Source organism: Phaseolus vulgaris, chromosome 7 (genome assembly GCF_000499845.2).
Source record: "Phaseolus vulgaris cultivar G19833 chromosome 7, P. vulgaris v2.0, whole genome shotgun sequence".
Lineage (NCBI taxonomy): Eukaryota > Viridiplantae > Streptophyta > Magnoliopsida > Fabales > Fabaceae > Phaseolus > Phaseolus vulgaris.
This window is the reverse complement of record NC_023753.2, coordinates 19,423,674-19,435,568: the sequence shown is the minus strand read 5'-3', so window position 1 is coordinate 19,435,568 and position 11,895 is coordinate 19,423,674. Positions and strand designations below refer to the sequence as shown.

Genomic DNA, 11,895 nt, shown 5'->3' with positions numbered 1-11,895 from the left:
CCCACTCGACGTGGCAGAGGCAAAAAGGATAAAGAGGAGTTCAAGTAAGTTTACTCTAATAGATGGAAACCTCTTTAGATTTGGATTTTCTCACCCTGTGCAGATCTGTGTGCACGGCGAGCAATGCACCAGACTCATGTCTGAGCTGCACGAGGGGGTGTGCGGAAGCCACGTAGGTGGTCGCGCTTTGGCAAGTAGGATACTCCGCGCGGGGTACTACTGGCCAAAACTGAAGGAAGACTGCGTAAGGTTTGCTCAGCGCTGCAAACAGTGTCAACTGCACGCAGACTGGCACAAGGCACCTTCTGAGGAGTTGAGGTCCATCCATAGCCCGTGGCCATTCCACACATGGGGGATCGACATCCTAGGACCTTTTCCCCTGGCGATAAGGCAGATGAAGTTTCTCATTGTGGCTATCGAGTACTTCACCAAGTGGGTAGAGGCAGAACCAGTCGCACACATTACCGCACAGAAAGTCGAGCACTTCGTCTGGAAGAACATCGTCTGCCGCTTCGGAATACCCAAGAGGTTGGTCTCCGACAATGGCACCCAGTTCACGAGTCATCAGCTGAGGAAGATGTGTGAAGAGTTAAAGATACAGCAGGTTTTCGCTTCAGTGGAACACCCACAAACCAATGGGCAGGTGGAGTCGGCCAATCGAGTACTGCTCAGGGGGCTGAAGCGAAGACTAGACAAGGCCAAAGGAGGCTGGGCAGAGGAGGTCCCAGAATTGTATGGTCTTATCATACCACCCCACAGTCCAGCACCCATGAGACACCCTTCAGCCTTGTCTATGGGACAGACGCCATGATTCCCGTGGAAATACAGGAGAGCTCCCCCAGATTCTTGAATTTCATTGCTGAAGAGTCCAATGAAGAACGAAAGGTGAATCTCGACCTGCTGGACGAAGTGCGGGAGGAAGCCAGAGTCAGTGCTGAAGCCGTAAAGAGAAGAGTAGAGCGGAGGCACAACTCTAAGGTGAGGCCCAGGCGTTTCCAGGAAGGTGATCTGGTGATGAGAAAGGCGCATCAGAATGAGATAGAGAACAAGTTGTCCCCAAAGTGGACAGGCCCGTACAGAGTGGTTGAGACGTTGGAGAACGGAGCCTATAGCCTAGAAACTTTGGAGGGAGGAGCAATCCCCAGAACGTGGAACGCCACCCATTTAAAATTTTACTTCAGTTAAGTTGTAAAGTAGTTGCGTTCTCGCGCTAAAAGATACATGCTTTGTATGTGGTGGAAACAGTTGAACAGACAAGGTGGCACTCTTTTCCCTAAGGAGGGTTTTTAACGAGGCCACCCAGTTAAAGAAAAATTTCCAGCATATCAAGTGCGCGCAAGTATTAAAGTTAAAATCCTCCTTGCCCCAGGTGCAAGTGCAGGTGATCGGTTGGGCCTTACTCGCCCTAGGCGCAAGTACTGGCACTGATCTAAGCCTACCTCACCCCAGGTGTGAGCGCAAGCGGCTAAGGGTTTGAAAAGCCAGTGGTGCTAGTAAGACCAAGAGAGGGAAAGGAAAGATTTTGAAGAATGTCCTTACCCACTTGGCATACACCAATATTGGCCCAGTAAGGCTCTTAGTCCGAAACCTTTCTCACCCCAGGAGTGAGGCAGGGAATGAATGACTCAATCCGCCGAAGGGTGATGACCTTGGGGAAAGTAAGAGGGGTTAGCGAGAAACACTTTTCTTTCCCCAAAACGAGGCATCACCTCGAGCGATCGATGCCAAAATCCTCTATGCACTTAGCGCTAGAGCGACAGAGAAGCTAAGTGAAGATCGAAGAACGATCACTGATGAGTCGTCAGTGATTGGTTAGAGGCGCAAAGCAGCGCACGAGAACTGTTAAACACAAAGCTAAGGGAGTAGCTAGTCGTGATCAAGTAGAGGCCAAGATCAAAGGAGGCAGATCGCGCTAGGCCTAAGCCGGTTAACACTTAGTCGTGTGCAAAGGGAAAGATAAAGCTTAAGATCGCGCTGAACCTAAGCTAGCTAACAGTTAGTCGTGTGCATAAAGAAAGGTGAAGCTCAAGAAAAATACAAGAGAAGAAGCTTATACAAATTGAGAGTATATATTCACAACCAAGTCTTATACAAATTCGGAGTACTAAGAAAAGTTGTGCAGAAGTAAAAATTTACAAGAAAGAGAAGAGATTAAGGGGTAGGAGGGGTGAGCTTTCCATCTACCACTTCGTGATAAATGCTGAATTGCGAGAGGTCCAAGTCTGGGAGAACGCATCAGATTTGCTCGAGTGCCAGCTCGAATCCGTCAGTAAGGGCATCGGCACCCACGTTCATCAGATCAGCTTTCTCCGCCTCCAGTTTTTGCTTCGAGGCCTCCGCAGCATTTCTCTCAGTGGTAAGGGTGGCAAGGGAGGAGGCAGCTTCTTCCAGTTGGCCCTTGGCTTCAGACAGTTTGCCCACCACCTCCTCAAGCCTCTTCTCTCCAGCAGCGGCCGCTTCTTTGGTGGACTCGAGCTCCCCCACTAGTTGGGAGTTCAGTTGGCGTAGGGAGGAGGTCTCGGCTCGTAGCTCCACCACCGCGCAGTCCAGAGAGCTAACAGTTTGCCCCATCAAGATCTCCGTCTTGATGGTCTCTTGGACCTGTGCTAGGTACTCCCTCCTAGCTTTTTCCACCATGCCCCGCATCAGCTCTACAGACCCTTGGGCAGCTTCGAAGGCACTTCGCAGTGACTCCTTGTCGTGCTCAAGCTCCTTCACCCTCTTCTCCAGGGCTATTTGCTTGCGGTGCTGGGTGGAAAACTCCAAAGAGAGCACCATCTGCCTGGCCAGGTCCATGTCCACCTCATCACCGTTCCATTCGACGAGCTCTCGGTTGCTGATAAGCTGTCGAACCAAGGTGATGACCCTGCTAAAGTTCTTGTGGCTAGCTCCAGAGGCGCTTGGTCGCGAGCTGGAGCCACCACATTCAGCAGTTGCAGTGGAGGTTGGCAGTGGTGGCGGGAGACCCCCCGGATGAGCAGAAGCGCCCCCAGCAGGAGGAGCAGATGGACCAAGAGATTGGCCTGCTGGGGGGGGAGACGACGGTTGAGAAGCTGCAGGCGGCTGTTGGCAGGGAGAGGGAAGGCACGTGGGCTCTGGGGCAGGTTGGGTAGGCTGGCAATTTCCTCTGGCGGTGTATAAGAGGAGAGCCAGAGCTTTCCTCTTCGGTTGAGGCAGCGGCAGCAGCAGCAAGTGAAGTAGAGGCCTTCACCAATCTTCTTCTTTTCCTTCCCTGCTCGGGGCTTTCAGCTGGCGCGACCGAGAGAGGGGGGGCTGCAAGGGGCTCAGTGGTGGAAGAAGAGGAACCAGTTCCTTTGGTCCCCCGAAGCTTGGCAAGCTCCAGCAAGGCTTGCCTCCTGTCTTTCCCTGACTTTGAATCTACATAGATGAGAAAAGGAAGAATTAGATGGCCAAGTTACGCAAGTAAGTCAAAATATATAAAAGCATGCGTCAGAAGGTGCAAGTATCCTAAGAGGTGGAAGAAAAAGAGCTACCTATGTATTTTTTCAGAGCCACCACATCAAACTCATCTTTGATGAGGCGAGCGGAGTTGTACTTGGCCCCCAGGAACAGCCCACATAGCTCGCGCTCGTAGGGGGCCATGACTTCAAGGTCTCTGGGTTTCTTGAATTCAACCCCAGGAACCCAGTAGAGGGGGTACCCCTCGAGCAGGTTTGGACTTTGTGGGGTGGCAGATATCATGTAGAACCTGCCTTTCCAGTCTTTGAAGGATTGCTGGTATAGGCCCAGGAGCACCCGTCCAGCAACCCCGTTCAGGCTAACCCAGGACCTGTCCCCAGGATTCTTCGCCTCGAAGAAATAGAGGAACACATCCACGGAGGCGTTGTGCCCGAAGTAGTTACAGAGAATCTGGAATGCCCGGATGAAAGCCCAGGCATTTGGATGGAGTTGGCAGGGCGCGACATTCAACTCCATCATCAGCTCCTTCTCGAAAAAGGTGAAGGGCAAGCGTAGCTTCAACCTTTTGAAGATGGTGGAGTAGATGAAGACGAAGGGCACCCCATTGGTGGCCCTATCGTCCGCGCAGATGGGCATCCCTCGAGGAGGAATGCGGACATGGATGTTGAAATCGTTTTCCCTGTCTATGGCGCACGAAGGCTCATCCGGGTCATGACTCAGAAGGGAGGTGAGATGACCCTGTGGTAGCAGGGTGGATGTTTCGGCCAGCAACCCCAGGGGGGCCCAGTCGTAGACCCTGGCGTTGTCGTGGTAGGAGGTAGCAACAGGCGGTGGTGGAGCTGGCGCACTCGCGGAAGGTTGTGCACCAGAAGATGAGGCAATAATACGTGCGGTTTGTTTCAAGCGAGCCATCGCGAGATAGCTGCAAATAGAGGAAAAACGAAAAGTCAGAATGAATGGAAGAAGAGGGAATGATGAATGTTTCGGTGAAAACAGAGAGGGGGAAGGAGAAAGAGATGCCCAGGTGAAAAGAGGAAGAAGAAGAAGCAGAAGTCAGAGCGAGAACACGAAAAAACCCTAGCGCGGGTCAAAAGAGGGAAAATAGGGAAGATGAATGCATGATAACGAGGAAGATAAATGCAATCGGTAAAGATCACCTGAATAGGCCCAGGAAGAAGAAAAACCATACCTTTGGATGATCGCAAGAGGTTTGGAAGCAGAAAATTTGAAGAAAGATGGGTGCGCAGAGAAAGAGTTCGCAAGAAGTCTGAGAGTCGATTGAAGAAGATGAAGGAACAGTGAAGGCGCGCGCCAATTTGAATAAGAGAAGCGCTAGCGACACACCACGCTGGCCGTCGATGGGGCCACGTGTCGCGAGATTAAGGGAGGAAGTCCAAACGTTAAAGAAGCAGCACGTGAGGTGGCACGTGATGCGGTCCCACTTGCCACGTGGACTGAGGGCACGACCACTTAGTCTCTTCGCCGAGAACGAGTTCACGACTCGAGACTGGGGGGCTTGTGATCCGATCGGTCATTGGTAGTCGATGACGTCAGCAATAGAGGACCACGTGGACCACCCGCAGGGTGACACGTGGACCACTCGCAAGGTGACACGTGGACCACTCGCAAGGTGACACGTGGACCAGGTGACAGAGAGATCAGGGAGACGATCGCCAAGAGCGGTGATCAAGGGGTCAGTAGCCAAGTGACCACCGACAGATCAGACGGCAGAGAGGTCAGGGGACAGATCACCCAGAACGGTGATCGGTGGTTAGTAGCCAAGTGGCTACCAACAGACCAGTTCCCAGACTCACGCCTGGGGGCAGAACGCGAGAAGCAAATAGAGCACTGATCAGTCATCGGGTGCATTGTCATCGGGGTTTCGTGTCACACGCAGTTAAACTGGGACTGAGGTTCCCAGCGAGAGCGTTACACATGGACCTCGCATGAGCACATCTCAGGGAATCGCGCACGTGAGTGGCCTGAGGGAGCTAGTAAACCGATCAGTGATTGGTGACTCCCTCAACCCATTACGTGCGTGAAGGGTAAGCTGTCCACGCAGAGAGCAACGCTTGGTGAGTGTGCCTAGACCGGCCCCACCTGGCGTTCTCTTGAGAGTATGCGATTTACCCAGATGAAAGAAACATGCTAAGTTACTCCGCAAGGGAATAACTTAGCACACAAAGAGAAGCGCTAGAGCCCTTCCAGTAAGTGACACGTGCGTGGTTAGATGCGAGTCGCATGCCTCCACGTGTCATCATCTGAGAGGGGTGCGGTCCAGATAAAGGTGCACTCCGTACCGCTAAAGGTACAGACAAGCGCAGCCAAGCGCAGAGACGCGCGGACACGCACAGACACCCACGCTCTACTGATTCTGGAGGTACATTGTCTCTGAAAAGCGTCACAGGGTTCTGACACATGCCAGAAAAGCATAACAGAATTTTGTTAGGCCCAGAAGCGGAGAGAGAGACATAAAAGAGAATCAGGTAGAGAGTGGGGGATACAAAAGATAGAGAGCAAGAGTTTTTCACACACACTACTAGTTTCTCATTTGGTGGTTCTGTGGTCTAACTTGATCGTCGGAGTGCAAACGGCCGCTAGAGGCGCCGTCTGTGTGTTTTGCAGGTCACGTTTGGAGATTCAAGAGAAGGTCTTGAGGGTGATTTTGCAGAGAACGCAGTCGCGTAGACGGGACAGAGAGTGCTACAAAGCGATTCCTCCACGTTCGAGTTGCCGGCAGGATCACATTCTAATTGTGCTAGTGGAATCACATCACAAAGTTTTTCTAAGAGAGAGTTTTTCAAAGTGTTGAGATTGCTAAGTTGTTTGTGATTGATCAAAGTGATGGAATAGGATTCTGCTTGTATTGATTTCAGATCATCTTCTGTAACAAGTGTAATCCTTGTACTCTGTTGAACAATTTCATTTCTGTGTTTGCTGAGATTGGCTGTGTGTTCTTGAGGTGTTCAAGATCAACAATCTTAGTGTTGGCCAATGAGAGTGTGTTTCTTGAGGTGTTCAAGGTCATTCTCTTGGTTGTTGTGTAAGTGATCAAGTGGTGATTGGTTAGTGGATATCCTCAGGGTTTCTGATCCTGCCTATTGACCAGAACGCAAGATCCTTGCCTCGCCAAAGGTATCTTCCTGTGGATCGGCTTTGCACCGCGCTAGCTTCCGTCCTTCACCTTATTCACCTCAAGAACCTGCAAAAGACAGAGTGGCGCCGCTGCGGCCGATCGCGCTCCGACGCTCAAGTTAGTGACTGAACCACCAAAATACTAAGAGAAAAACTAAGAACTCCAGGAACCGTGCAATGTTCTCTCTCTGCCTACTCAAGTTCTCACAAGCGTAAAGAAGTATTCTAAAACGCGCGTATCTCAGAAGTTCGTTAGAATCCCTTATATACCTATGCACTTTCTCTCTCCTGACAGTTACACAGTTGTACACGTGTCACCATCTGGAGCATCCTCTGCTTGAGCGTCACTTCTTACTCTTCAGGCTGTTCGACTAAGTTACCCATGCAGGGAGTAACTCGGTGTATAGCTGCCTTGGAGCGCAATCTCTTCTATGTGGCGAGTACGGGTGTCATCATACACACCTTCCCTGTGGTCTCGTCGGCCGCCATCATGATCTGCTTCACTTGCTTCACCGTGCATGTCCGGGTAAGCTGTTCCCTGGCCTCAACCTCTGGCTAGCTAGGGAATGACCATCTGACAACTTCATCCTTCGCTTCGAAAACCTTGAACAAGCTTTCCTGATCTTTCGGCGATGTCCTCCTCTCGGCGATCTCTGATCGCTTTGTCGCCTGGGTTCACATCCGGCGACTACGACACAAACTTGGTGACCGCCGGTTTAGGCATGCTAGAGATCGGGGCACTTAACGATTGGCGACTACACGAGCCCCCCGACTTCCTTCCCTTCTGTCAGCCAGGTGTCCCGTTCAACACGCCTATATTATAGCTTGTTGCCACGTCATCACTTCCGACTACCTGGGCGGTACACAAACCCTCCAGTCTTAAGCGAAGACTTGTCCAGCCAAAAGACTAAGAGGTCACATCACTGTCGATCTACGTGGCGCTAACACGGAATTCCAAACGTTCGTACCCTCTACTTTTCTGACGCTCCACCAAACCCCTTTTTCCAATCGCTTGACACGTGGCTTCATCAACGGTCATCTTCAGCTGACGTTTGCGCTTCCAAAAACGTTTGAAAAACCCTTAAACCCTTTCATTTCCACTGTTTCATCATCTCTCTGCATTCTCAAACGCTCTGAGTTTTTTCTGCGAACCCACGACGCTCCTCAACTCTCTCAATCTCCAACTCCCTTCAACGCTCATCTGATCATCAAAAGGTACCTCTTTTACTTCTTCTGTTGATATTTGCTGCATTTTAACCGATTCGCATCATCCATTATCTGTCTGGTGCATACGTTGTGGGTTGTTTTCTCTTTTTCTTCCCTCTCGTAACTTAGGGCTTCGTCTTCCATTGCGTTCGTCCCAACGAACTCCTGTTCGTTCGTTTTCCTTTCTTCGTCCTCAATCGAGTCGTTCTTTGTAACCTTTGTTCATCCTTTTTTCTTTTTCCTTTGCAGTTCCTGCGATGGCTCATACAAAGTTCACCGCGAACCCCCCTTCTTCATCGCGAAACCCTCCGCCCCAAGCGCGCAGGGTTGCTCCTGGGGCAAATCCTCTACCAGCGCGTGACCCAACATGAGCATCTGGCGCTCCTTCTTCCCAGGCTGAGAGGCCCGCAACTTCTCACGCCAACCCTGCCCAGGCAACTTTGCTAGTCGCCGGAGGTGCCTCCCTACCTCCAAAAGACTACAAGGAACTCTACCCTTGGGCCACCTCAACTTTGTTGAAAGAAACCTCTTCCATAAACACGGAGTTGGGCGTGCACCGATTAAAGAAAGGGGACCAATCCGAGCTCTCATTCCATAAGGAGCATGACAGCAAAATGGCCATGCTGCCTTGCCTCCCAGGTGAGCCGATCTGCGCCGACGATAAAGCGAACAACGGCGAGTTGTTCTGCTTCCTCTACGCGACGTTCTTCAAGAAGGTGAAACTCTGACTTCCCTTCACTCGCTTCGAGAGGGAGCTGTTAACCGAGCTTGATATCGCCCCCGCCCAGCTTCATCCCAACAGCTGGGCGTTTGTAAGGGCGTTCCAGATCATGTGCGCACACTTGGGACTGCCAGCTTCGGTTGACGTTTTCCTCTTCCTCTTCGAAGCTAAGAATCCAGGAGACCGCCTCTGGATTAGCCTGAACAGGATTGCTGGAAGGTCAATCCTCTCAATCTTCCAGCAATCTTACAAAGATTGGAAAGGAAAATTCGTGAAGGTGTGCGCCAGCGACCAAGATCCTTCCCTGCTCGATAGCTTCCCCTTGTACTGGGTACACAAGGGAAACAAAGACGCCAAAGAAAGCTTTAGGAGGCCCAGAAGTCCCGACACCATGGGCGAGCTAGACAAAGATCTATGCCTTTTCTGGAAGAAAGTAGCAGCCGCCAACATCACCTTCCCCACCTCCTCAATAATCTCCTTCAAGTTCTTCGAGGGCCAACTTGAAGCTCATATAGGTTAGCCTTTACCTCGACACTTAGGTTTTCGTTTCGTGTTGGGACTGATTTCGCATCTCTGTCATCTACCATTGGGCGTCCTGTTTGTTGCGTACTGGTCTTGGTTTTTAATTCATGTGCCACTTGTTTGCATTATTCGCACATATACTTGTATATTTTGCCTTTGCTTTTGTGCTCACTCGTTTATTTTTACCCTGTGCAGACCTCATGTTGGGCAAAGGCAAACTAGCTGAACTGAGGGCGATCGCCCGAACTCATAAGTTGGCGACGGGTTCCCAAACCGTGCCCAACTCGGTGGTGGAGATCGCCGCTGCCCAGGGCAGATCTCCTCCTCAAGGTCCAGCTCCTCCAGAGACACTGCCCGCTCCTCAAAGAAAAAAGCTCGTCTTGAGGAAGCCAAAAAGGAAAACCCCTCAAGTGGTTCAAGAGGATGAGGATGATGAGGCGACTGAGGACGGCCTCGTCACCAAAAGAACAAGGGTGGCACCCTCTTCACCACCCGCTCTTCTAACACCAACACCGCCCTCTCCCCTAGCTCCAACACCGCCAGTCCAAGCAACACCCTTGGCGGTCGCGCTCCCTGTGGTTGAAGGCAGCGAGCCTAACTTTATAGAGAACCCTCCAAGCGCCTCCACGCCGTTCGTATCTGCTGGAGAGGGTCCTCTTCAACCACTTCTATTGCTGGGGCCGCACCAGGTGGAGATGAAAGTGCCCACAACTCGCCGATACTTATAACCGAATCTCCCACTTCACCACCACGCCAAGAAGCCCCCCTCGCTCTACCAACTCAAGAGGGTGGTGGTGAAAGTCAGCACCAGGCTCCTTCAGCACCTCTACCAACAACAGCTGCAAGCCTGCCCCCCTCGATCGAAGAGGTCTGGGGACCCTTCACAGCTAAACTAAAGATGATGGCAGAGGACCTCCCCTCAATCATAACAAAGGCTGTCAATCATAACAAAGGCTGTGAAGAGCTCGAACAAGAGGCTTCAGGACGAGATCTCAACGCTCCAGGAGGAGAATCGCCTGATAAGGATCGAGGCAGAAAAACTGTCTTGCAATCTGATGATTGCAGAAATCGATCACTCAAGGCTGGAGGACGCCATGAGTGCTGAGTTGAGGGGCGCACGTAAGGAGGCCTCCGATCTGCGCCAGAAATTGCACCTCCTAGCTCAAGAGAAAATCGAGCTGGAGAGTAAGCTGGTTCCCTACAGGCTCAAGGTGGCAAACTTGGAGGCATCAATAAAAGCGGATGCAGCCAAGGTGGAGAACCTTGAAAAAAGGTCGGCTGATTGGGAGGTCCTCCTCGGAAAGGTCGAGAAGGAGAGGGACGACGCCATGGCTGAGCTCGCCAAGGCTCAAGAGAAAAGCAAGAAAACTGCTGCAGAGCTGGCCCAGGCGCGGGACGAAGGCAAAAAGGTTGCTGAAGACCTTGCTCAAGCTCGCGGGGAAACTGAAGAACTGAAGAAACGAGCTGACGAACTGAAGCAACGAACCGAAGAGCTCGTGCAAAGCTCCGCCCAAGTCCTTGCCGCCGGGTTCGACGCTGCCCTGGAGCAAATCGCTTGCCAGTACCCCGAGCTCGACCTCTCCATGGTGTCGATTTGCAACGAAGTGGTGGATGGGAAGATCGTGCCTTCTGAAGATTAGTCGCTTCCCTCCATCACTTATTTCCTGAGATTTAGCGCTTATTTTTGTTTGCACGATCTTTACTTGTAATTTTCCTTCTTTTGTATTCGAACTGGTACAACTTCTATTATAACTTCTTTCGCTTTTGCACCTCGTCTCTCTTTTTACTTCGCCTTTTTTAACCTTCATCTGCTTTCTTCCTCGCTGTATGGTTGATCAACTTATGTTGTAGAACTCGCTTTAAACAAATTAACTTAGCGATTCCTCGGGCTCAACCGTTTACTCACTGCTTTAAACTCGAGCAAACTATCAATCTTATATCAACTCATCAACTGTTAACTCAAAGTGAAAACTCGAGCAACTTATTAATCTTCAAGCGATGACATTTAATATAACTTGCAAACTTAAAGCAATTAGCTACTTACTAGGCAACAGGTTTTAACTTAAACTGGTATTCCAATACAGTTTACTTGATCTGCCTGGCAAGGTTAGCCCTTAATCCTGTCATCGCCAGGAATTCCTCTTATCGCCACAGGGTTTTGGCGATGTAAGCTTCCTTTGCCTTCATAACTTGGCTATTGTTCCCTCATCTGGGGGTAGCGGCGCCTTTCAGATCCTGCTCTACTTCCCTGAGTTTCAGAACAATAAGCCGGATAGCGAGGTGTTCTCATTGAACCTACCTTAGCTATCCTTTAAACTTCTTCCACCCTTCACGCCATACCTGAACTCGTTCAAGACGAGAAGGATTTTATCTTGCCTAAACTCGCTCGACGGCGAGAAGGTCTTTATCTGGCCTGAACTCGCTCGACGGCGAGAAGGACTTTATCTGGCCTGAACTCGCTCGTCGGCGAGAAGGACTTTATCTGGTGCCTCAACTTGCCCGGGGTGTACATCTCCTCCCCCCTGGATGCACTGAGGACCTTTTCTCTTTCTCGCCTGCACTCGCTCGGTAGCGAGGAGGTCTTTATCTTGCCTGAACTCGCTCGACGGTGAGAAGGACTTTATCTGGTGCCTCTACTTGCCCAGGGTGTGCATCTCCTCCCCCCTGGTTGCACTGAGGACTTTTTCTCTTTCTCGCCTCAAAACGCGCGAGGGCGTTGAGGTCTTTAATCATTGCTGGTGCCTCCGATCGTCAAAAGACGATGAGGACTTTAAAACTTTAACTGTGCCGCCAATCGCCGAAAAACGATGGGGACTTTAAAACTTTAATTGTGCCGCCAATCGCCAAAAAACGATGGGGACTTTAAAACTTTAACTGCGAGCATGCACTTT

The 11,895-nt window shown here is 51.0% G+C and overlaps 1 protein-coding gene across 1 annotated transcript; it reads left to right on the top strand.

The window, feature by feature from the left end:
- Window positions 1-10,098: 10,098 nt before the first annotated feature.
- Window positions 10,099-10,644, top strand: LOC137829209 (uncharacterized). Its single transcript, XM_068636004.1, has one exon. It carries the CDS (start codon window positions 10,099-10,101, stop codon window positions 10,642-10,644), a length of 546 nt encoding a protein of 181 aa, XP_068492105.1.
- Window positions 10,645-11,895: the final 1,251 nt, after the last annotated feature.

Coding starts and splice junctions, on each gene's coding strand:
- LOC137829209 (XM_068636004.1), top strand. CDS start 10,099: ATGAGTGCTGAGTTGAGGGGCGCACGTAAGGAGGCCTCCGATCTGCGC.